The 27,113-nt window shown below is 40.2% G+C and overlaps 1 protein-coding gene across 1 annotated transcript; it reads left to right on the forward strand.

Annotated features, from left to right (window-relative positions):
- Positions 1–1,164: 1,164 nt before the first annotated feature.
- Positions 1,165–24,153, forward strand: LOC124128128. The gene is made up of 5 exons (XM_046491517.2): positions 1,165–1,345; positions 16,142–16,466; positions 20,655–20,739; positions 21,345–21,534; positions 22,138–24,153. The coding sequence occupies exons 2-5, from the start codon at positions 16,238–16,240 to the stop codon at positions 22,333–22,335; spliced, it is 702 nt and encodes a 233-aa protein (XP_046347473.1). The 5' UTR covers positions 1,165–1,345; positions 16,142–16,237; the 3' UTR covers positions 22,336–24,153.
- Positions 24,154–27,113: the final 2,960 nt, after the last annotated feature.

A 27,113-nucleotide genomic window follows, 5' to 3' on the forward strand; every position in this document is an offset into this window, starting at 1 on the left:
TAGTAGTCAATCACACAAACGGAGAAGTGTGCTAGACTTGCCTACAGTCTCCCCTGGAAACGATCTTACACAGCTCACCTCCTGATCATTCCACCATCTTGGTCGGCACTTGAAGGAATCCATATTGACACTGGAGTAGCTAGTTTCTCAAGTTCACGTGACTGCCAGATTGTAAAACAAAATCTGGCAGCAGTGGCCGTTAAATAAATCTGGATCGATGTCAACTTGTATTCCTAATTTCTATTAACCAAAAAAAGAGCTTTATTGGTCTATATGCTATTTACAGTGAAATCATGTAATATCACTGGACCCGTGAAGAGCCGGTGTAGAATAGGTCTTCAGCAACCCGTGCTTGCCGTAAAAGGTGACTATGCTTGTCGTAATAGGCGACTAACGGGATCGGGTGGTCAGGCTCGCTGACATGGTTGATACATGTCATCGTATTCCGGTTGCGTGGATCGATGCTCATGATGTCAATCACTGGATTGTCTGGTCCAGACTCGATTATTTACAGACCGCCGTCATATAGCTGGAATATTGCTGAGTGCGGCGTACTCACTGCTTGAGATAGGTAGGTAAAACAGGCCGAGCGTACCAGCCAGAGCGCTCTCCTACAGCAGAAAATACAACATCGTTATTTAGAAGTCAATGGCTCATTGTATATATGTCGATTTATACGTTTATCGACACAATCGTGCCCATAGTGTATCACAGAAGTTTGCCCATATAATGTTGCATTGCATTCAAAAGGTTTCACGTCACACAAATGTATTGACAAATGTCACCGAGACCCATAAACAATGGTCTATGTGTTTGTCGTTCAAAGCTGAAGCTCTCAGATGGGTGGGTGAGTGAGTGAGTTAGTGAAACGCCGTTTTCGTCAGTATTTCAGATACATCACGACGACTCTACTTGTTTGTGTGGAAAACCGAAATGATTTAGATATTTACACCTTTTGTGAAACAGGCATGGTACAGACAGACCAAAAATCATATTCGGGATTCGAACCCACGACAAGCAAATCCTGGCACGGCAGACACTCTGAGCCACCAGTACACCTTTCCGAACACGATAACAACCGGCGAGGTAAACGGTTATCGTCTATCTATCATCATCAACAGTACAACCGACACACACATACTCTACTTCTTCATGGGCGCCAGGCAAGTCTAGCTATCGGAAATCTCGATATCAAGTGCATTGCTTTCCACCTGAACTGGCAAGTCAATGACGGTCTTGCATAAATTGTTTAGAAAGGGGGACATTCACGAGAACGGACCGTCCGCATTAATCCCTCGGGAACCCAAGTACCATACCCACAACACAAAGCCATCTACAGCCTCAGGTGAGTAGTACCGTTGTATTCCTAGTTCGGTGTACATGTAATTAGCGCTTACATAGTTTGCATAACTTAGATTACATGGTATGTAATAAATACTTACAGTGGTTACCTGTACCAACTATTGTTGTAACGCTGGGGATCCTCAGTGTTGCTTTATGTATCGATTTTAATTCATGTGTCATTTATTTAAGTACTTTCTTGTTACGATGTGAGGTTAATCGGCTCTGTTTGTAACATTACGTGGACCACAGATAGTGAAATATTTATATGTTATATAACCATATCAACTGTCCAGGTTGATGTGATGTGATGTGTCTTCCCCATGTTTTACAATACCAGTCCGCAGTCTATAAATAAGATCTGAGCCCAGTACCACAAAGCTATCTTAACGCGCATAGTATGGTCGTTGTATAGCACTATGGTAGCTCTGTGGAATGGCCCAGGTGTATTGGCCATGTGGTTAAAGTGTTCTCCCTGTTCGATTCCCCACATGGGTACACAGTATTCAGCTGTCTTGGTGATTGTACCAACGTAAACGTTCTGGATTAATGTTAAAATTGGAGTAGAGCCATGCTCACTCACCCACTCACTCTTTCCCCTAATGTATGAACATCTTTGAAATCGTAAAAAATAAGTTGACACCGGGTGTTTATGAAATGGATGAATATATATATTCCTTTGACGTTTGAGTTTAAATGTACTTTTAACAACAAAAATAAATGGATAAATACATTGAAAGATTTTCGAGAATTGACAAAGAGAAGTCAGTATCGGTTAGTCCTGTGAACTTTTTACGGTTTTAAACCTAAGTAGGTAATATCCGTTGAACAACGACTAAAATATTTGTTTTCTTGTAATGTCCACATAGGATCTGTAGACCAAATGAATAATTCAATGGAAGTCATTTTCAGCCAAATTAATTCTTAACCGTGCTATTAATTTAAGTTCAGAAAAATACGTGTGTTCCTTAACATTTTGTATTGAACGTAATAACGCCTGCTGATTTTGCTATATTGTTTTACGGAGACTAAGGCCATTGTGACGAGACACAGAACGCACGCATGGCCGGAGAAAACAATAAGACAAATTATTTTAAAGCCAAATAACCTTTAAACAACTCATAGATGAGAGGCTGCTCGGTATATTGTCTAGCCGTGGTATGGACAGTGATATGTAACGTTTCAGCCCAGTGTTACTGTATCATGTGGTTTCGGAGTCAGGCAGGGTGGTTGCATTTCTCCCCTTTGTTTCCGCCTCTGGTGTTCCGTGTCGAGCACCTATAATCTACCCACAGTATAAGCTGTAATGGTTCTCTGTGACAAAACGTACACGAAGTCGGTGGTAATAAAGCTCAATTCAGATGAGTTTTGGTTTCAACATTTGTGTTAGTTGACCATAAATTGCCGTTGTGGTTGATTATAACGTTGCAAATTTGATATTCTTACCTTGGTCATTTATTGCATGCTACAATCACTCAGTATACAAATACCAGTACGACAATATACGATGTTTTATGTGAATATTAGTACTGAATACAAAATGCCAATATGTGTTGCCTACTGATTCCGATTACGTAACAGTTTATGCTGTTCACATTATGAAAAATTTATTTCTATATATTTTTCTGGGGTTTTTTTTTCGTGATGTGACTATTCAAGCACAGACACTATGGACCATGTATTGTTACTCCGTTTACGTGACTCAAGTAACCCAACGCGTGTCTCAGCAAATTATACGACATTTATAAACTCTAAATGTTTATGTTTGCTCTCATTTAAGCAATAAATAAATACATGTATGGTTTGGTGGTTGGTGATACACACGATGTTAGCGTTGTAGTAAGAGCAACAATAACACTATAGTATACTGCCGGGCATAAATAAAGTAAACACTTGAAAATTGACACTGTGAAATTGCGCCCCCCTTGTTCCTTGAGACGTCATATGACGTCACCTGTTGTGAGAGAGTCATTGATATGATGCATGTAATATCCGTGTCAAATACATCACCATCGAAAAACCAATTCTTGTTGTCTTCATTTTTTAGATTTTTAGCCACCATCAAACATGTATGTAGGTGAATGCGTCCTTTAGCCCTGCAGTTTATATAATATTCGAGTATGAACTTTTCAGCGCCATTTTGCCTTATACGTTCAAAGGAATCTTGTTATGTCGGATAATCGAGGTTATTTTCTGGCGATGACGTTTTTTCTATCACTAGGATTTCTTTACCAAAATAAAGTAAAAGAAAGAATTTTAAAACTATATTTCTATATTTTAGATTTATCTCATAAGAGCATAGTCGGTTCAAAAGGGAGAATAAATATGGGTACCAGAAAGAAGGGTGTGATACAGGGGACAAAGCGACGTCCCTTTCTCTGATGAACTAGATTAGTTTAAGAAAGTTAAATTTCATTGCAGACATTTCATATTATCACCACTAATTTGCCTCTTACGCCGAAAGGAATTTGATTCGACAGATAATCTAGATTGATTATTGTTGACATTATAAATATACTTATTTGGTTTTAGTTTTTGTTTTTTGTTTTTTGACAAAGTTGGAATCGTACAGAGGACGTTGCTTTAAGCAGGATTTCTTGTAATTATGGAAAGGGTTTTGTCTCTTTCGTTAACAGCCCAGGCGGAATGCCACTTCTCTATGATATAGGCGGATCAGAAAATCGAATATTTAAATTTGTATGACCTGTTACCAAGGAGACCATTCCTCTGAAACTAAAGAGCTTAAAAGTTTACAATCCTTGGGGGGGGGGGGGGGGGGGGGGGGGGTCACAATTAGATACGTTTATATTAAAGGAAACATGTTACTTGAATCTGAAACACTGAACCACACGACCTTATAAAGAATGTATTAAGAACATTTTCTGACACCAAAATAGATATATTGGGCTATTAAGGGACAACACTATTTGCACTGATACAAAGTGTATCCGTTATGATATACTTAATCTTCCTTATCACAACCTTGCATTAAGGGCTGTCAGGTCTGTGGTATGTCAGCAAGATATCTACCACGTTTAAAGCCCCGAAATCCAGGATCGGACACAAATCACTAGGGATTATGTGAAAGTGTTTTTATTCCGATTTACACTGGTGCAATCTGAAATAGAAAGGGATGAAATACAAAGGGTTGTTGTGTTGTTATTGATACAAGATAGGTCGCCATGGACAGATGAGATAGAAGGAAGCGTGTTGCGCACTGAGTGTCTCAGTCGACCCTGTCATCGACTTAAGCTCCTCAATTGAGGTTCGTAATTTAGGTTGTAAGAAGATTGGCGTGTCTTGTTTGAAGAAGATTAGGCCTTGTGTTGTATGGATATTACCATGCTCCCAAACCGTGATTCTGTTTCAGAAAGATTTCAAGTTAAACTTTAGGAAAATCCGAGAACCATAGCTCATTGAAAATGCTATTTGGTCTTCAGAATTACGAGCTTATTTATCAATAAGTTTTTTTTGTTATTTTGAGTGGTATAATGATGCAATTTGTGGAAATTGATACAAATACATTGTTAAACATCCTTTACTAAATATCAGTGGAAAGTACTGTATTTGTCTTGTAAAATGTTGGAATTTATCTTGATATCATTCCAAAGTCTTAGCAAAATGGTTGAATTTCAAGAACAGGCCGTTTCCATACTAAAGAGAAACATAATATACTTTAAACAAAAAATAAGGGAATTGATGAAATGATAGTGACGGTGTAATGCTGATAGATAAATACTAATTTCGGGCGTGTAGATCAACATCTGGTGTGTCCACCATGTTGGGCGATACATGCTCGTCATCTTGATGACACACTGTTGATTAACTTGCGTATGGTTGACCTTAGATACATCTTCCCGAGGCAAGGGAGTTTACTGACTATGAAAGTCCAGTTTTCACCCTTGCCGAACAAGGCAGGAATTACGGAGTTACATTTTGGCTGGACTAACGAGTCTATGCATAGTCCAATCAAAATCGCGCATGGAAATCGAAATCCGGTTAGTAAACTGTCGTGCAGATTTCGATCGATTGCAGGATGTGCAAAACATGTGCACCGCCAACGCGTTGTCAACAGATAATTTCCAAGTCTTTTCATGTTTCTAATCAAGGTGCTCTCTTGATTTGATGCACTTCGCGATGTAAGACCCGTTTTATCACAATATAGGTCTTGATTATCGATCAGGAGGCTTGACTGGGCGCCGCCGTTTTGTTTGAAACAAATGCAAGTGATACGAGAGGTGGAATCTGATTGGTCCATAGGAGAGGCTTAAAAGGAACACAACTCGTAATTACCATTGGTGGCGCTACGATCGAGCCCAGGAATTCAAGCCTAGTTCGGCAAGGGTGGAAACTGGACTTCCAAAGTCAGTTAACTCCTTGCCTCGGGAAGATGCCTTAGGTATTGCCCGCCATTACATCTGAAGAGCTACCTCAAGCTAGGCCACGTTGGCGGGCGTGGGTCTCTGGCGTACACTCTCTGCCTGTGAACATCCCACAGATGCTCTTTTGGGGACATGTCAGGGTCTTAGCGGGCTAGTCCAATGTCTGTATGCCTTCTTGTCAGAGATAAACCGTGACGAACTGGGCTTCGGTGGCCTGGCATGTCTGCCGACAATTCTGCAAACGGAAAAACGACGGAAGGACGCAAAATTTATCTCTGAAACCGACACTCCATTACTTTCAGCCCGGCGTGATTAAGCTTGATCTTGCTGACAACAATCACTTACTCTGTTTAAAATGCAACAGATTCCATTCACCATGTTAACGCTAATGGCGCTACAAATGTATTAGCTAACTTGACTGGATAATGTTGTTTGAAGAGATGTGTTTTGAGATGAGTCATGAAAGATGAGGGTGATGATGTCAATGTGTTCCATGATGCTGATGCACAGTAGTGAGATGATCTATGACCACCATCTTCAGACACATTTCTGGAACTTACAAGAGGTGTTCAAGTAGCTATTCGTTTCAGAGCTGATGCGTTTCAGGGGCTTGTATTTTGGTAAAAGTTCATCAGATAGGTTGGGATGTTTCATGGTAGCATTTGTATGCCAGAACGAGAAGTTTGAATTCAATCCTGATTTAAAAGGCAGTCAGTTCAGGGAAATCAAACTAGTTGGGGTTTTTTCATTTTTGAAGTTCTCGTTACGATGGCTCCGCTGTATTGGAGCCCCAAGAGCTGGTCCTTCGTGATGTTGGTCATCCAACTGTTGCAGAAGTCTAACCGTGACATGACTAAAGATTTGACCATTAGAAGTGCATCATCTTTTGTCGGCAGATGTCGAATTTTTCCTGTGTTACGGAGGAAGAACATAGGCTTGGAGATGTGGTTATATGATATTCCATAGAAAGTCCGCTGTCTAGATGTTTGTAGATTATAAATGGTAATACTTACAGGCGAGGGAAATCCTTTAATACCGTTACTAGAAGATGATTTCAGCCTCATTGGATTGTTTCTGAATTAAGTATGTTTATATATATATATATTATGTGCATAGCTATAAAACCAATCAAAGATAAACCTGCTAACACTGTCAGAAAGACAATTTATTTACATGTATCTCCAATTTCCCTGTGGGCCAGGACCCACTGGTCGTGATCATCAAACAAATTATTCTGAATTGTTTGTCAGCACCAGACCCGTTCATGAGTTTAACACAGATTTTTTATGTTTGTGGAGGGAGTTTTGTCGCTTATATGTACGCCAAAGTGGTAAACGTCTGCGACCTGCGGTACTCTGGGCACTAAAATGTCACGCCATTATATAACACAGACACTTCGGAGCAGTAAACACATACTATCCATTCACTCCCTCCTTCACCACGGTTTGTCTGACGTTAATGCCCCTGATAACATTGAGAGAAACAGATCCCTGGTCAGATATAACGAAGTAGGGTCTTTGTTACCACAACATGTATAAATACCGGGTTGTTTCATGGTGATTGTAGTTTGTACCACATTTGTTCCACTTTTTACCACTTTTTTACCACTTTTGACCACTATTTAAACCACTTTTTCACCACATTTTACCACTTTTGTCCACATTTTACCACTATTTAAACCACTTTTTTACCACATTTTACCAATTTTTTACCATTTTTTATCACTTTTTTACCACTTTAATCGACCTGTAAATACAACTATTGACGTTTTGTGTTTTGGCGTAAATAACAATACACTGTAGTAATTTCTAAAATCAATTGGACGAGAGGAGTGTGTGAGTTGAGTTTAAATCGTTCAGTATTATTCCAGCCGTACACCCAGGGCACAATTATGGTTCATACCTTGTCTTAATCGATCCTGAGTCTGCCGCGCGAGTAATCAACGTTTTAGCCTCTGGGCCATCCCACCGACCGTGGAAAGAGATCAGATAGTCCTAGTGGCTGAAGCTTTGGTTATTTACGGCGCAGATGAGAGAATCGAACCTGGTTCTGTGGTGCGAATAACCAACGACTTACCCGCTAGGCCCACATCAACCATGAAAAAAGATTTGACAATCCTAGTGGCTAAAGCTTCGGTTATTCACGGCGCAGACTAACACTTGAATCACCCGCCCCCCAAATCCACCCTGAAGGGGACGAGATTGTCCGGTGTCACGTTCTACAAAACGATCAAACTCTATAACACTTTAACACTGACTTGCAATAGTCGTAGTGCTAAGATCGCTTTGTGCAACGGGCCCCATTTCTTACAAACATTAAGACCCTCTGAAACTAATCGGGGCGGTCGGGTAGCCTAGTGGTTAAAGCTTTCGATCGTCACGCCGAAGACCAGGGTTCGATTACCGATTTAGGTACAATGTGTGAAGCCCATTTCTGGTGTCCCCCGCCGTGATATTTCTGGAATATTGCTAAAAGCGGCGTAAAACCATACTCACCCACTCACTCACTCACTCACTCACTCACTCTGAAACTAATCGATGTCATAATCTCTCGAATAGCCATGTGATCATCCAGAGCTTTCAGTAGAAACAGTGTACCTTTCAAAATACATATCAATCCAAATCAGTTATCACATGTTATCAAGTGATTTTGTGAACAAAGGTATTTGGTGTTCTTTCTTAATACATAGGTTGCCGATTCACAAAGTGATCTTAGCGCTACGACAGTCGTAAGTCGGTGTTAAAGTATGGGACGTCACGCCGAAGACCCGGCTTCAATTCCCGACATAAGTACAATGTGTGAAGCCCATTTCTGGTGTCAACCGCCGTGATATTGCTGGAATATTGCTAAAAGCGGCGTTAAACCATAATCACTCACTCATTAAAGTTTGGGAGTTCGATTATCTTAAGGTCAAGATCGCTTTATGGAGCAGGGTCCTGAGGTGTAAGTTATAACAGGTTATGAATTGCTTATATGTAAAATATGTTATGGTGTTCTTTATTAATGTGTCCTCACATATGCATTTTTTCTGAATCATACAGAAGCATTTAAATATCAATTAGGTTTCTCAACAAACCCTTCACGACTTATGCTAAAATGATATATAAAGCCTGTACCCATTGAGACTTGGCGATTGGCACGACTGGACGACCACAGATCGTATTTATTGGTGTTTAAATCAACCTCTTGTGATACGTCCTGTTTAAATAAGGAAAGTAAAGTGCCATGTCAAAGTTAAAGGAGGGCCGGGTATCACCCAAATAATCAAAGAAAGGGATAGGTACAATGGCGTCGAGGGAATGTCAATATTTAACATGGAGAAAGATCACTCACGTACCGTCGTGATTATTACGTCACGATGCATTGTGAGAATGATATATCGTGTTGCTCTTACCATAACAGCAATAATAGGACTCTTGGCACGGGCATAAATTTCGACTCTAGTGCGTAATATAAATTGTCAACGTCAGTTCTTCAATACAGGTAGCTTCTCGGTTAGACTGTGAAGTGAATTATCCCTTGACTTTATATTCACTCCGCACGTGCTCCTCACGTGCAGGCTAGAGGGCAAAGGTCATTATCACACAGCAGGTGTTTCTCTGGGCGTGCTGTTATGTACTCACAACAAAGGTAACTATGATCATATACATAAATGAATAATAATCATATTGATGCTAATGATTATATGGTTTAAAAGCTTGATCAGTCCTGCGTATAGATCAAACCACTTCAAGACAGGCGAGGGTAGAAGGTTTATTTTAATGCAGCTTTGGGTGGGAAAAAGTATTGTTTTCTTTACGTTTCAAACCGCTGTACATCGTTCTCTTTGTTTGTTTGTTTGTTTGTTTGTTTGTTGTTTAACGTCCACTCAGCAATATTCCAGCTTTTTGACAGCGGCCTGTAAATTATCGAGTATGAACCAGACACTGGTGATTGACATCATGAGCATCGATCTGCGGAATTGGGATACGATGACACCAAGTCTGCGAGTCTTACCACCCGATTCCGTTAGTTGCCTCTTACGACAAACATGGGTGAGTGAGTGAGTGAGTGAGTGAGTGAGTTAGTGAGTGAGTGAGTGAGTGAGTGACCAGGCACTGATTTCCTCTCAATACAAATATATAATTTTCAATGTCGAGTTTGTAGAACTGCAATCACACATTATTAACCTTTATATCTCAAATAAACCTTCAAATACATCAGTGGTTAAGAGATGTATATAAAGAAAGCTCATGTACATACTCATTGACTTAAATAGTAAGAACATGATTTATTTGTTTCAAAGCATGCTGGGTTTACATTTTCACCAAGCATCTCTCGAAACTCGCCGTGTCCCGTAAATCAGGAAATTATACGTTAAACTTTCCATGCATTCACAATGCCCTTGTTTACGTATGTTTATAATGTTGCATGGAGCCAGAACAACGTGGTTTTAATGTAACTATAAATCATACTCGTCGTATTTCTACTCAAGGAGTTTTACCATAAAACACCGCTGCATGACTCTCTTTGTAACGAGTAGTTGTGGAGGTATTAACCGACACAGTATCGTACGATGTAAATCAGGGCAGGAGTAACCACACAGGCATGTAAACAACATGGTTGTGTTTATCAACTCGGTTGGAAACCTTATGACATCAGTTTCCGTCAGTCAAGGGACTATCAGTCTCACCATGACCATATTCATGGTTGCCCAGTGTTGCAAGAATAGCCCTTGAAGACTGTGACACAGGCTATACTATGCTAAAAAAACACGGGAGGGTAGTCAACTACAAGGGTATCAATGACACACATGCAAATGGCTTAAAGAAACCACAACAGTTTAAATATACAGGAGACTCCAAAGAACTACGAGACTTCAATATCGACACGGGGTACAAAGAAATTGTGATATTTTTAATATGCACGGGGCACAAAGAAATTGTGTCACTTTAAATATACACATGGCACTAAGAAACTGCGACACTTTCAATATACACATGACACTAAGACAGTACGACACTTCAAAATATACATATGACACTAAGACAGTACGACACTTCAAAATATACATATGACACTAAGGAACTACAACACTTCAAAATATACACATGATACTAAGAAACTAAAACACTTTAAATATACACATGACACTAAGACAGTACGACACTTCAAAATATACATATGACACTAAGAAACTACAACACTTCAAAATATACATATGACACTAAGAAACTACAACACTTCAAAATATACATATGACACTAAGAAACTACAACACTTCAAAATATACACATGATACTAAGACACTACAACACTTTAAATATACACATGACACTAAGAAACTACAACACTTTACATAAACACGGGGCACTACAGCAACTTATTTCAAACACACACACACACACACACACACACACACACACACACACACACACACACACAAACACACATACACACACAAACGCACACAAACACACACACACCTGCCACTGTGTAACGACGACACTTTTAATTACAGGTGACATTATGAAACACTAAACACAAAACATGATAGAATGACACTGCTGCGACGCTACTAACATGAACCTGATCATCACTGTATATGCTTCTTGTAACATACCTTCCATTTAATTAATATATTTTATTTGAAACCCATTCTGAACTCAAAACTTTAAGTTCATTCGAAACTATAAATTCAAACGTCATTGTAAAAAAAACCATGTTCAAATACAAATATATTCTAATCAACACAAAACTACATTTTTAACATCCATGTCAAAGTAATGACATGCAATGGCAACATTAGCATTCAGCAGACGTTTTCAAACGAAGAACACAATTAAACACGGTATGAAAATGATAAAAAAAACGTTGTTGCCTGATTTCACTCCCGAAATTGAAATCCGTAACAGTTTCTGTGTCTTGTAAGTAAAACCACTTTGTTTGTTTGTTTTGTTGTTGTTGTTGTTGTTTGTTTTTTTTGGGGGGGGGGGTCTAATATAAGGAATGTAATAGTGAAAAAGTTGGTCGGTTCATCGAAAATCATTTTTAAAAAGAGAATGCATTGGACAGGAATTTTCAATCATCTCAGAGTTATATTTGGTTCCTTAGGGGATAAAAAAGCCTATATCAATCTTGGCCTAGTTGGGGTCCTTATAAATATTATGACTCTAAAAGCTTGTAATGGCTACAAAAATTATTTTTAGTCATACATAAATCCCTTTGAATATTTGTATTGGAAGATGATCTTTGCCGTCGGCGGTATAAAAAAAATCCTTGTCATTCTTATTTTCTTTTTTTAATTTTCGATATTTACGGTCGTAAACCAACCACAAATTATAAGGTCTCATAAGTACATGTTCTCCCTATTAAGCTGCCCAGCCCATCAAGACAATAGAACACAGAGAGAACTGATACTCTGAGTGTTATCACATGTCTCCTGGATACATTGACCCTAACAAACTTCCAGATGACCTAGCCATCACATCAGAGCCTCCTTGAATACAAATTACATTCATTTCCCAACCAAACCCCATGCAAGCGTTCTCCATATCCGCTCGGCATTGACAGCAGTCAGCTATTCAGCAATCAACACGTGTTAATCAATGTCATGGTCGCTCTGAAATATACAAGAAATTTACAACATATCTGAGGTTGTTTGAAGATCAATTGGATTAGTGCGAACAAGGCTATGTAAGGCTCTAGTCACGACGACGTATTATGTGTTAGATGCCATATATCATTTAGATTGGTTGCAATGAAATCTTTTGTTGACATGTTCACAGACAAAAAAGTCTAATAAAATCTAGTTATTAAATCAGCGATGAATATTATTCAAGTTTTGACTTGGTTCCTCTTCATTTAAAGAGCAGTTGGTAGAAAGTGTGAAGGACATTATTTGTGTTTCCTTAATATGGCTGGGTTGTTTCTTAAAGTGACGTGTCTCCTTAACATGGCTGGGTTGTTTCTTAAAGTGATGTGTCTCCTTAACATGGCTGGGTTGTTTCTTAAAGTGACGTGTCTCCTTAACATGGCTGGGTTGTTTCTTAAAGTGACGTGTCTCTTTAACATGGCTGGGTTGTTTCTTAAAGTGACGTGTTTCCTTAACATGGCTGGGTTGTTTCTTAAAGTGACGTGTTTCCTTAACATGGCTGGGTTGTTTCTTAAAGTGACGTGTCTCCTTAACATGGCTGGGTTGTTTCTTAAAGTGACGTGTTTCCTTAACATGGCTGGGTTGTTTCTTAAAGTGACGTGTCTCCTTAACATGGCTGGGTTGTTTCTTAAAGTGACGTGTCTCCTTAACATGGCTGGGTTGTTTCTTAAAGTGACGTGTTTGCTTAACATGGCTGGGTTGTTTCTTAAAGTGACGTGTCTCCTTAACATGGCTGGGTTGTTTCTTAAAGTGACGTGTTTGCTTAACATGGCTGGGTTGTTTCTTAAAGTGACGTGTCTCCTTAACATGGCTGGGTTGTTTCTTAAAGTGACGTGTCTCTTTAACATGGCGGGGTTGTTTTTTAAAGTGACGTGTCTCCTTAACATGGCTGGGTTGTTTCTTAAAGTGACGTGTCTCCTTAACATGGCTGGGTTGTTTCTTAAAGTGACGTGTCTCCTTAACATGGCTTGGTTGTTTCTTAAAGTGACGTGTTTGCTTAACATGGCTGGGTTGTTTCTTAAAGTGACGTGTCTCTTTAACATGGCTGGGTTGTTTCTTAAAGTGACGTGTTTCCTTAACATGGCTGGGTTGTTTCTTAAAGTGACGTGTTTCCTTAACATGGCTGGGTTGTTTCTTAAAGTGACGTGTCTCCTTAACATGGCTGGGTTGTTTCTTAAAGTGACGTGTCTCCTTTACATGGCTGGGTTGTTTCTTAAAGTGACGTGTCTCCTTAACATGGCTGGGTTGTTTCTTAAAGTGACGTGTTTCCTTAACATGGCTGGGTTGTTTCTTAAAGTGACGTGTCTCCTTAACATGGCTGGGTTGTTTCTTAAAGTGACGTGTTTGCTTAACATGGCTGGGTTGTTTCTTAAAGTGACGTGTTTCCTTAACATGGCTGGGTTGTTTCTTAAAGTGACGTGTTTGCTTAACATGGCTGGGTTGTTTCTTAAAGTGACGTGTCTCCTTAACATGGCTGGGTTGTTTCTTAAAGTGACGTGTTTGCCTAACATGGCTGGGTTGTTTCTTAAAGTGACGTGTCTCCTTAACATGGCTGGGTTGTTTCTTAAAGTGACGTGTCTCCTTAATATGGCTGGGTTGTTTCTTAAAGTGACGTGTCTCCTTAACATGGCTGGGTTGTTTCTTAAAGTGACGTGTCTCCTTAATATGGCTGGGTTGTTTCTTAAAGTGACGTGTTTCCTTAACATGGCTGGGTTGTTTCTTAAAGTGACGTTTCTTCTTAACATGGCTGGGTTGTTTCTAAAAGTGACGTAAGACAACTCATTCACTTACTCACTGACTTCTGACAGTGAGTGAGTGAGTTAGCGTGGTTTTACGCCGCTTTGAGCAATATTCCAGCAATATCACGGCGGGGGACACCAGAAATGGGCTTCAAACAACGTACCCATGTGGGGAATCGAACCCGGGTCTTCGGCGTGACGAGCGAACGCTTTAACCACTAGGCTATCCCACCGACCCGACAACTGACAGATAACAATATGAACAGAACAGAATAGACTATGCATATGTAATAATGTAGACATATATGTTGTCAAACTCCGGCAATCAAGATATTATATTATTGTCTGCATCAACAAATACAATAAACATTCATGTTTTATATGTTTTATATTTTCTCTTTCTGTTTTATTTCATATATGCTTATTGTTTTATTTCTGTCACTCTAATTGTTTTATCATTTCCGGCTTGTAATAAAACGAATATTCATAGATTTCATTCATAGGGCTACAAGCAGGTATTGACCGCCTCCGTGGTCTAGTGGAAGAGCGTCCGCCCGGAGAGCGGAAGGTCCGGGTTTCGACTATAAATCGGCATCAGTCCGGTCTAGTACAAGCAGCCACACACATACGTGCATGCACGTCGCTATATAAGTGAAATAATCTTGGACGCGACGTTAAACTCCATTTGACCACCTCACAAGCAGGTATTAATGTCTATACAGCGTTTAGATTTAGTTGTGTTGAAATCCAAATCACTTCTTTATTTATTGCACATCCTAAATGTAAACATGCGGGAAAAGAAAATATACACTTGAAAATTGGATTTGACCAACGAATTACAAACGTTATAAAAACATTACCAGGCTGAAAACAATCGCCGTAACACTGTAACCATAAGGCCTAAAACACAACTAGGATTCCTGTATCAAATACATCACCATCGAATAATCTTTTTTGTTGTTTCATTTTTATCCATCAAACATGGTATATTTATTTTGACTGGCAATATTATATTATAGTAAATATTCAACTATGACTGAGAAATTAAGAACTCCGTTGAACCCACTCGTACTGTTAATTTCCGTTGTCAACTTATTAAAAGTTAATAGAAAGTTCATGAACATAAAAAAGTTTTCTTATCTGAGCAATATGTTGTTATATTCATAAAATAATATATTTTTAATATTTTCAAAAAGTCTTTAAATTAAAACCAATTGAAAAACAGCTGCAATATATAAAAAAACTATAAATTATAACAGTCAGTTTCCATCCCCATTTCGTGTAATGCTATCAAAAGGCATCGGGGGAAAGTGAAAACAAACGCAACAAAAGCAAATTTCGCACGCTCAACATCACGATGACAGTTATACGTCACACACCACTTATTTTACTGTTTTATTATGATGTACCTTTAATGTTAACATATTTACATATTTATAGCATGCTTATATCTTAAGAATAAACGATGTAATGTTAAAACAACAGTACTTATTATGTTACCATAAGATTATGATAATATATAAGTTTTATCGTCCATTGTCGTACGTGAAGTTTGTGACGCATCTCCAAAGCCCATGACACTGACGAACTAGCTTCCGGCGTAACGATATGGTGGACAAAGGGTCTAATGTATACGTGTATTCCTACGAGCTAACAGTATCCTTGTTCTCTTCAGGCCAAACAGTGATGTACTGAAAATAAAATAAAAATTATTCGAAACATTAATTTACCAAACTTGGGATTATAATGTTCCCACGGTACACAATAGTACATTAAAGATGGCGTTAATTTCCAGTCTATGTCTACTGTCTTGAGGTAGACATGTTTAGTGTCGTGTGAACACATTGGCCTTTTATTCTTATTAGGATGAGAAATTAGTTGTAGTTTGAACAAAATCCCAAAACTTGAATAACCAGGAGATTAAAATGCTGCTTCCATATCTTAATTTAAGTGTGAAGTAGCAGGTTATATTAGTGTACGTCTCGGATGACGTTATTTCACGTCATCCTAACACAGATACTGATGCTGTAGTCTCATCTCTTCAGTGTGTTGCGTCATCTGTAGGCCCTGGGTTCTTCACGAGTAGGACACTCCTGACGTCAGTGTCTCGTACTTTTACCTCATCGTGTGATTCTACTACCATGACAACATCAACGACAACACCGACAACTACTATTTCACCATGCGGCTACCCTCCCGCCCTCCTCAACGGGGAGATCGTCAGAATAACGTCATCGACGGCGGAGTATGGCTGCCTCGCCGGCTTCGTCATGAGCGGCCCTAAAACCATCATCTGCAGCGGCACCAACTGGGCAACCGACCTCCCTTCGTGCGCTGTCATTGACCAGAGTCCCGAGGTCTACGTGTTTGGTAAGACGGGAATGCTTTAATTTTATCCAATTTGTCGTCATTTTAAGAAACGTGTTAGTTTTAATGAAATAATTGTGAACGGGTAAAATGTTGCTTTGGAAAGAATATCAGTTATAAAACGGCATGTTAGAATATTGTGGAAAGAATATCAGCTATATCAAGCCATGTTAGATTTTTGTAAATTATAAATATTCGCAAGATGCAAAATGCCCTGCTGGTATACGGTATAGCTCTGTCAATTTCATTCTCCATTACTATACCTACGGAGTGAATACGAGAAGCATACGATGTTTTTTAGGGTTTTACAGAGCTCCAGATAAGCTGCGTTTCTTCGTAAAATACGCATCAGAAATGCAGAAATACGCAGTAAAATAAAATCCAAGCGTATCAAATACGCAACGAACATTACAGATACGGTACAAAAATAAAACGTGTGCGTATCATCAAAATATTGTGAAGTAACCATGCGTATTCGATTAGCAAATCAGCAACTTATTTTGAAATTATAAAACGGGCATTCCGTCAACCTTGCCAAACTCCACGATGACAGTTACATCATGATCATTTGCCATCACACTTTCTTGTGGAAGTATCGTGGTATTTTTGAGTCCAATAAAGCTCTCGAACCCACACGACACCAGTTTGCAGGGACTAGATGAATAGTGTTTTTAAATATTTAACTTAAATATCCACATGTGTAAAAACTAGTGGCTAACAGAAATTTGAATACCCAGATAGAATTACTGATACCCAATGATTTTAAAATGCATGGGTAAAATACCCACAACACCAAAAGCTTACCCGGAGCTCTGGTTTAAAAACTTTGTAAAAACACATCACTTCATGCACACTTATTGAAGATAAATAAACGTTCTTTTAGACAACTGCAACATTTTATCCCGTTTATTCGCTTCAAGTTCGATGGAGCAACCGAGATATTACAACGTTTGCTCGTTGTGCTCTCACTGAAATTCTGTTCAAAGCGGCGTTAAATTCAACACACTCACATACCGCAGACTGTGTTCCTCAGACCAAGTCATGATATTATAATCTCATTATCTGATTTAATACATTGGCGAAAGAGCGACCTTAGTGGTAACTTGTTGGTTTGTTTGTTTGTTGTTGACCGCCACACTCAGCAATATTCTTGTTATATGACGGCGGTTTGTAAATAATCAAGTCTGGACCAGACAATCCAGTGATTGACATCGTGAGCATCGATCTATGCAAATGAGATACGACGACATGCATCAACCACGTCAGCGAGCCTGACCACCCGATTCCGTTAGTCTGCCGAGCGCCAGACAGCGTAACATCAAGTACCATCTTTTAACGTCCTTTGGTATGACGCGGCCGGGGATCGAACCCAGGACCTTCCGCTCTCCGGGCGGACGCTCTACCACTAGACTAGGAGGTGGTCACATTATTTTGGAAGACAGATTCACGCCGAGACCCGATTTCGATTCGCAGTCGCGAAATGTGTAGAAAGGATAAAGCTCATTTCAAGTCATCCTCGAGTAACCAGGGTATTAAATCACCATTCTATTACGCTACGTACCCTGGACCCTACGTCTCCATGTCTCTTGTCATTAATATCAGAATGTCTCTTACTGATGGGTGTTATTTGACTGGAGAGATATTTTTTGCATTATACTCTTAGAATCGGGCCCAAAACGACGCTAAGGTAACGAATGGGTCCAGGGTATTTATAACAATAGAATGGAGATATAATACCCTCGGTAATCGAGGATGGTTTCTGGTCTCCCCGAATATGGATCTAGTTGGAATATTGCTTAAAGCGGCGTAAAACACTACCCACGCACTCGCTCTTTGGCAGTCGTAGTGTGACGATCTGGTTATGAAACCGGCCTCAGTTCGATACTGCAATCATGGCTTCATCCCAGTACTATATCGGGTGGCCAGGCTCACTGACTTGGTTCATACATGTCATCTTATCCCAATTTCTAAGATCGATGTTCATGATGTCACTCATTGGGATGTCTGACCCAAATTCGTTTATTTACAGACCAACATCATTTAGCTGGAATATTGCTGAGTGCGGCGTTAAACAACACCAAAAAAATGTTCATGATGTTACTATATTCTTATGAACTTCATCTCAGTACATTACAGTCAAGTAACCTCGTGTCTGACTTCCCTTTCAGAGAGCGCATTAAGTAAGTTGGACCTCCGGCCTGTAGTCGCCAAACTCCCCATTGTGTAAATGTTACTCAGCCACTCCTACACGAGTTCACTGTTAACCCACCCCTTGAGTTCTCAACCCTTCTGAATGTGATAACCTCTGCCAGCCCCATGCTGTTTGTTTAGTGCCCTGCCTGTTGTGTTTTGGTAACGCTGGCGTGTTGTTTATGTATATTGGTATCAATGGCATGGGGTGTTTCTAGTAATTGAATAAATAACTCTCAACTTTCCACTCAAAAAAAATAATATTTTTTCCCTACTTAGTATGTCCTCATACGGTTTAAGAGGTTTGACAAAACATAAAATTTCCATTAATATCGTTTTTCGTTCTTGCAAATGGAGTCGATGACATATTTGCTCGGGAAAGGAGTTTGAAAATCAAGGTGTGCCTGTCACATGATTGCATGTATGTGCAAGGATTGGCAGTTTTTCCTTATCGAAATACGTAACTGATATTATAAATCGAATTCGTGTTAATCGAATTCTGCGTGTCTATAATTTAAGTATTGATTGGTGTAAATACATATCAAGTTAATGATACCTATAAATGTTTTCAAGACATCTTGTTGGTAAGTAACAGTACATGACTTCTGTTATGGGTTTAGTGATATCTTAATATTTCAGGGCGAAATGTATCATTAAATCAAACTGTTCGTTGATAACCGCTCCCTCGGCAGGGCGAACTGCAAGCTCCAACATTGGAATTATTTTTGTGTCCTCGACGTGATTTATGAATGTTATTTCAATAACACGTAAAACTTCAGTACATATTAGATGTTTATAGGTGGGCAATATTTCAAGAGTTCAAACATCATGATCTAATGCAGATTTATATCATTAAACAGAAAAGAACTTTAAAAGTAGTGATACCTAACATAGGTGGCTTGGAATCCGAGCCTCGCCCTGATTGTTTCCAGGTTTGTCAGCACCATGTCCGTGCTCGTGGGTTTCACCAAATTGGGCACGCCAGAAACCTATGATTGTGGGTTCGAATCCCGGTTCGCACCGATTATGTTATTAGGTTTGTCAGCACCATACCCGTGCTCGTGGGTTTCACCGAAGTGGTAAACGTCTGAGACCTGCATCATTTCGGGCTTTTCTCCCACATTAAGCTGACACGCCGTGATATAACTGGAATACTGTTAAAAGCGGCGTTAAACCCAACTCACTCACTCACTCACTCACTCACTCACTCACTCACTCACTCACTCACTCACTCACTCTTCCCACGTCAGGGTGACAAATGGGGCAGAGCTGAAATACTGTTCAAAGCGGCGTTAACCCCCTGGATGCCAGAGGGACAGATGTGTCATTCCTCTTCCACCCTCACCCTCACTTTGAAGTGATACATCACGCACACAAATACAAATGTTGAAGTCTGTGGGAAATTCCCCGTTCTGTGATATCATCCACTGTCATTTTAGTCAAAGCAAAATTGCTTAAAATGTCCTCTGAAAATTCGGTACATTGTACATGTCGCCATTTTTTACATATTACTAAATCACCATTCACGGCATTCTTTACAGCACGTTTTGAAATGTATATTTAGGATATTTACTAGGAGAAATGAATTTCAAAATTTCAAAATTTTAATTTCTCACATCAAATTCTTGGGCGGTCGGGTAGCCTAGTGGTTAAAGCGTTCGCGCGTAACGCCGAAGACCTGGGTTCGATTCCCGACATGGGTACAATGTGTGAAGCTCATTTCTGGTGTCCCCTGCCTTGATATTGCTGGAAATATTGCTAGAAGCGGCGTAAAACCATACTCACTCACTCACTCACATGAAATTCTCACCAAGTGACCTGATTTACAATGAACTTGTGCGCAATTCTCGCATCACCTTCACTTTTCAGATGTTATGAAAATGTGCGTCAGAAAAATAACTCAGCATTCAACGCGTTAAGCCAACGCAACCACTCTTCAAGATAAGCATATTCTACTCAGTATTATGATGGTAATCTAACCACGACCTCTGTGTGTTGCAGCCGACTGGTGGCAATACTTCCTGGCGGCTCTCCTCTCCTTCATCGCCCTTCTCCTCCTCGCCTTCCTCATCTGGTGCTGCTGCTGGTGAGAAACCTCGTTATAACGCCAACCTTTTATAATACCAATGGGTGATAGTTGATATACCTCGCTATAACGCCACAATTTTATAATACCAATGGGTGATAGTTTATATACCTCGTTATAACGCCACTTTTATAATACCAATGGGTGATAGTTGAGCTACCTCGTTATAATGCCAACTATAAAAAATGCTTGTACTTAGTGTGACGTCGGTTTCAACAATAGTAAAAAATTGTTTCACAGTATTTCATGGGTTATTCACAAACATGCGTGTGCGCGCGCGTGGTATCGTGGGAGAAAGCCTAAAGTGATCAGATGTATATCTTTACAGCTTTTGTTTAACTTACGAGCACGGGTATGGTGCTCCCCAACCTTCAACTATAATTCGAATACACAGTCAGCGGATCCAGCAACAACACCGGGACGCAACTCTGCCCATCATCGACGCCTAGCACTTCTTAGTCACCCGTATTGTAAAATCATAGTCTAGACTGACATTGCGTGGTAAACACCTGGACTACGTTACCGAGATACGTATCAAGTAGACATTTTAATGCACGTATCAAAGTATTGTTTTGTTCACTTTTGTGTGTCCTCTTTCTTTCAAGCAATTCGGCAAAAGTATTCCCCGTTGGAAGTAGTTCCGGTGGATGTTGCAGTTCTTGCCGGAAGTCAGGAGGACGCAGCACTGCGCATGACGACATACATGATTCCCAAAGGTATTATCATTCAAGAACTGGGCTGATCGACATGGAGGATGGTATATACCTGGTGCCGATGCGACAGACGAGCAGCAAGGTAGATTATCTTTTTTAATAATTCTATTATTTTATTATCTATTTTTTTTTATTCAAATAAATAAAGCATGTGTTTATGAATCACTGTCAAACAGTGATAATATCAGGTGCCAGCGAAAAGGTGACCGTATCCTGCCCCACCGGTGGTACCCGTCACAAACACCTGCAAAGGCAAGTCAAGTGTTCATCTGAGAAGAACACGGGGACATATGGTACAAGCCAAAGCTAGGGATTTGCACTGGACATCATTTTGGTCAACTGTATCCATTAAAGGGGGACTATACTCCACTGGCTGGTGCCCATTGTCCTCTGTGTGCAAGACATTGTTATCAGTGCGATATGAAAAACTAGGACAATGTATCTCTGTGTGATTAGGCTGACCCTTAACTGCTTGATATGCAACAAAATTGATCTATCAGAAAAGAAAAGTGATGTTTCAGGAACTTGAGTCAATTTTGCTGGGACTGCTAATTAACCTGTGCGTAGCCTCCCTTTAATGATACTCTTTTCATTTTCATGACTCCCTGAGAATATATGGACGAGTGGACGAGATATCGAACCCGAACTTGTTTTGGCACCATATTCTTACCCGATTGTCTTGCAGAAACCTCCCAGTAACGGCCACGCCCCGGTGCATCCGGATAGCCCCCACCCCACGCCCCGGAGTGACGGCCAGATCCGCTTCATGCAAGTAGTCCAAGAAGTGGTGGATGAAGACAAGAACCGGAAGAAAGCCAAGCCTATTAACCAATGGATGCCTCACTCACATCCGGTTAGAAATATCAACACCAGTACAAAGTAGTGCGCGTTGGGCAGACAACATGCACAGATAAACTTTTTTATAAAAACTTGCGGACATTTTTGTATTGATCAACAATGCTCTGACGTTTCATGGATACTCAATTTTCTGTAGATATACAGGCTTACCCATCACGGGATTTCGGGAAAGACTAGATCCCCATGACCCAATGATTGTCTAGCAACTGACTATAATGAGGATCAGGTGGTAAGAGCTCGTGACCTTGAAAGATGTGGGTCATCGTTTGTTGTGTTGCTCATGCTATCAATCACTGGTTGATCTGGTCCAGGGAGTATATTTACAGCCCGTCGTGATGTAGCAGGATAGTTGTTGTCTGTTTAGTAAACATTCATCGTTGACATATACTCGCCGATAAAAGAAACGCGAATACCATACATGTTGGTTAATATTTGAAGAATTACTCATATTCGAACGATATTAATTGGTTTGATGCACAAACGAACATACTGGTATGTTGTGTAAACCGATGCTCGTGAACGCGTCACATGTGACGTCATGGATCCATGACTCGAGATGCACCATTTGTCTCGTGCAGGATTAACGTGTAAAATTTTGGAAATCACGTGCTGCATATCGTGATGAAATTAGAAACACTGTGGTAATTCTTGACTGATTGTCAGTTTTGCCATTAAGTGGTACACATTGGAAACATCTCTTCTTAACGCACATACTTCTCCAAATGTTTCAATAGTTCGCGTTTCTTTCGGCGGTGAGTCCATATTAAGGAGGTACCGTAGATATCTTTATATCTTTCACATGGGTTATATTTCGTCTGAGTGAGTGAGTGAGTGAGTATGGTTTTACGCCGCTTTTAGCAATATTCCAGCAATATCAAGGCGGGGGACACCAGAAATGGGCTTCACACATTGTACCCATGTCGGGAATCGAACCCGGGTCTTCAGCGTGACGAGCGAACGCTTTAACCACTAGGCTACCCGACCGCCCCTTATTTCGTCTGAATGTTCATGACATGTTCGTGGTCACCCTCTATTACATTACAAGAACATGTAAACATATTTCTTGGTAAACTGACATGGAAGATTTTATTTTCAGTGTGAAAATACGTTTTCAAGAGTGTCCGTATTCTTTTCAACAGGTGCATCCATCACTGGCATTTGAGACGTACAAAATGGATGATAGTATTTCAATGTTATTGCCACGAGTAGCAAAAATTCGGCAAGATAAATATATGATCCTGTTGTGACACTTAATAAAGATAACAAATGGAAATATTGAAACCGGTATCTACATGCACATTGAAAACCGGGAGCAATTCCAGATGACGTCAATACTGATGTAAACGCGTGTATCGGGTACTGTCAAGCAGAACAAATTCATGCGATGGTTAACGTTGCCAGTTCCAACGGCAGGTCATGGCGTCAGGTGGATATTCAGTAATAGTGCGGGAGAGCATATTAGGGTATTAGACTTAAAATGTTCTAGCCATGTTTTATAGCCACCGTAGCTTTTAAGAATAATCTAATAATGTCAGAGGGAACGAGAAATATCCTCATTGTAAAGGTCACTGTGTTGTAAAAACAGCTATCACAACAACAAAAATGACCTTGTTAAGTAGAATTGTAGTTCATGAACTTCTGGAAGGGTTGACTTGAGAATAAAGAAGTAAACGTGACAAGACCATTTCCAAAGTAAAAGAAATCTCTACCAAAAGCAGGGTCCATTATACGATTCCGACTATATCATGAGCATGTGTTTTTAATCACTTTCAAATAGTGATAATACCAAGTGTTCGCGAAAAAGGTTAGCGTATCCTGCCCCACCGGTGTACTCGTCACAAACACATGCAAAGGCAAGTCAATTGTTCACCTGGAAACACGGCCACATATGGTACAAGTCAAAATAAGGATCGGGAATCATTTTTTTTCACTGATGCTTCAAATTTATCAGTATGTATCAGTATGTATCAGTATGTATCGGGATGTACTTGTTCAAGCATAATTATGTATGTCAGCATGTATAGATGCTGTGTCTGTATGTATGCAGGTGAGTAAGACTGTATTCAGAACCGGATCTTACGCCACTTGTTACATCCGGGTAACAACGTCTTTGGGAAAAGTGCAGTGATGACGATACATTGATCCCCATCGCTGTGGTGAAAAAAACAATGATTTACTACGTCACTTTTTAAGAAAATAAACCTAGCAGATAATTATTGCCCCAACTACACAGAAGCATCCTATGGCACTTATCTATATGACAGAATATCTATGTGCAAACTACCTCATCAAGCATTGTGATACCGACGTTAATAGAAGGAACTGTTGTTTATGTTGTTTCTGACGCTGTCTGTGATGTTAAAATATTGTATTAATTGTTTTTGTTTATTCTGACAGATACGAACATGGGTTCACATAGGGACATTATTTGTTAATATTTGTGATTATATAAAAACATCTTGGTTTGTGTAAGAATAAAGACCCAATATATGGATATGTGCAGGTAGATATTTGTGTTTCATAGTTCTCTGTTCAACGCAGTATGTATGCATGAATCTCAGAACTATATAATCTTGTGAGAACTTCGTTCATATGTATTTGTTATGTGTAGATGTATATATAATTTATTTGAATAAACATGTCACTCAAAGACTGTCAATGTTCCTAACTGGTTGATTGATGTGTTTCTCCTCGTCTTTTGTCACAGTTCTCGTCAATCTGTCACAGTCCTCGTCATTCTGTCACACCCCTCGTCATTCTGTCACACCCCTCGGCATTCTGTCACACCCCTCGGCATTCTGTCACACCCCTCGTCATTCTGTCACACCCCTCGTTATTATGTCACACCCCTCGTTATTCTGGCACACCCCTCGGCATTCTGTCACACCCCTCGGCATTCTGTCACACCCCTCGTCATTCTGTCACACCCCTCGTCATTCTGTCACACCCCTCGTCATTCTGTCACGCCCTCGGCATTCTGGCACACCCTTCGGCATTCTGTCACGCCCTCGGCATTCTGGCACACCCTTCGGCATTCTGTCGCACCCCTCGTCATTCTGTCAGTCCTCGACATTTTGTCACACCCTTCGGCATTTCTTAAATGTCCTCGGCATTCTGTCACACCCCTCTTTATTCTGTCACATCCCTCGTCATTCTGTTACAGTCTCCGCCATTTTGTCAGTTTTCGCCATTCTGTCATAGTCATTGTTTTTGTCACTCTGAAATAGTACGTTAATTCCTCATTGGCACAAGGCGCAGAGTTATTTTGCCGTTCTCGCAAGAAATATATATAGGACATAATTAAACATGTCAAAGACTAAACAAAACCTCATATGTGGTTGTGAAGGGTCATCCGGGTACAATGTTTAAAACATTGTCTGGAAGATTACAATGTGAGGTAATAAAACATTAGCGAGAAATCTTTGCCGGCTACGTCACTATCTAAAGCACAGCAGTCGTAAAGCTTAGTACCGTGTGTGTCAATCACTGGCCTGAATGAATGCACGACACCTGCCCATGGTTACAAGAGGTGTCCACCCATTAGTTAGACGTCCCAATAGTTAGACAGCTTATAACAACAGTTTTTGGTAATGTACACTTTACATTTAATAACTTTTACAGTTTATTTATCCCAGACGAAGCAAGTGTGCTAGGTGACAGAGGTCTGTTTAGTCGCTCTTGAACTTCTGTCTTCAGTTGTCGAAAAAGCCGGCCATAGGTTGCTGCTTGGCGATCTGGCAAAAGGGCGAACACTAGAGGGAAGATGTTGGGACCAACTCTGGCATGAATGATGTATACTTGATCCCATAAACCTGGACATGCTGTGAAGGTACCATCCATGTAAAGGGTGTCAGCTTCCTGAAGGTCTTGTATCTGTTCTGCAGTGGATAACGCCAGGATCGTGTCATCGTCGCCGTCGCTGAACAGTAGAAAGGGACGTCCATCTGTTGTCTCTGACCATTTGTCTTCAATGTCTACTGCTGACTGCGACCTGGGTAACGCTGGAATGTTACGCCTGAACAAGAGCAAAGGAACAGTTACACATATGTTACATGAAATATTGATAATGATTTCATTAACTTGAAATGTTTAAGAGCGAAACAAGTTATGTGGGACCTAAAAAAAAGAAGTAAATTCTAACCAAGTCAAAAATACGAGATGATATTTACCTGTAAAGTGCACTTTTCACGCTCTGAAATGATGGCATCGCTGGCGTGTTGGCTTCATCTACTTGAGTGACTTGCTCCTCGTACAATGCCTGCATTTGTGTGGTTTCTTCTCGCGCTCTTTTACGAAGATTGCTGACAAAGTTCACTCTGGTTTCATCTTCAGGCGGATGATTATGTTCCGACTGATTGCAAAGAAAAGGGATATAACCTTACAAGAACCCAGCGGATGAAACCTTGTGGAATGGCAACCGTTTCTTTCTGAGGACGTAATTGCTGCGGTCCTGTGACTCTGATTGACGTTGACGTAAACGCTCATCCCACAGTTGCTCAATTACCCATAAGGGTTGAGATCCGGTGACCTTGACCTTTATGTTCCGAACACCCAGAAAATGAGTACAGACACGTTGTGTATGGTCATGCTGAAAAATGGCACCTTATGCTTGCAAGAGCCGTGACAACGTGTTAAGACCCAGGGTAGAATAGTTCTTCAGCAACCCGTGCTTGCCGTAAAAGGTGGCTATGCTTGTCGTAAAAGGCGACTAACGGGATCGGGTGGTCAGGCTCGCTGACTTGGTTGATGCAAGTCATCCTATCCCAATTGCGTGGATCGATGCTCATGATATCAATCACTGGC

Source organism: Haliotis rufescens, unplaced genomic scaffold (genome assembly GCF_023055435.1).
Source record: "Haliotis rufescens isolate VD_foot unplaced genomic scaffold, xgHalRufe1.0.p SCAF_76, whole genome shotgun sequence".
NCBI classification, from domain to species: Eukaryota; Metazoa; Mollusca; class Gastropoda; order Lepetellida; family Haliotidae; genus Haliotis; species Haliotis rufescens.

What these genes read in the sequence shown, in the direction of transcription:
- LOC124128128 (XM_046491517.2), top strand. Translation starts at nt 16,238, where the DNA reads ATGACAACATCAACGACAACACCGACAACTACTATTTCACCATGCGGC. An exon ending in CTCATCTGGTGCTGCTGCTG is followed by an intron (nt 20,740 to 21,344) that starts GTGAGAAACCTC and finishes CTTTCTTTCAAG; the next exon opens with CAATTCGGCAAAAGTATTCC. An exon ending in TGCGACAGACGAGCAGCAAG is followed by an intron (nt 21,535 to 22,137) that starts GTAGATTATCTT and finishes ATTGTCTTGCAG; the next exon opens with AAACCTCCCAGTAACGGCCA.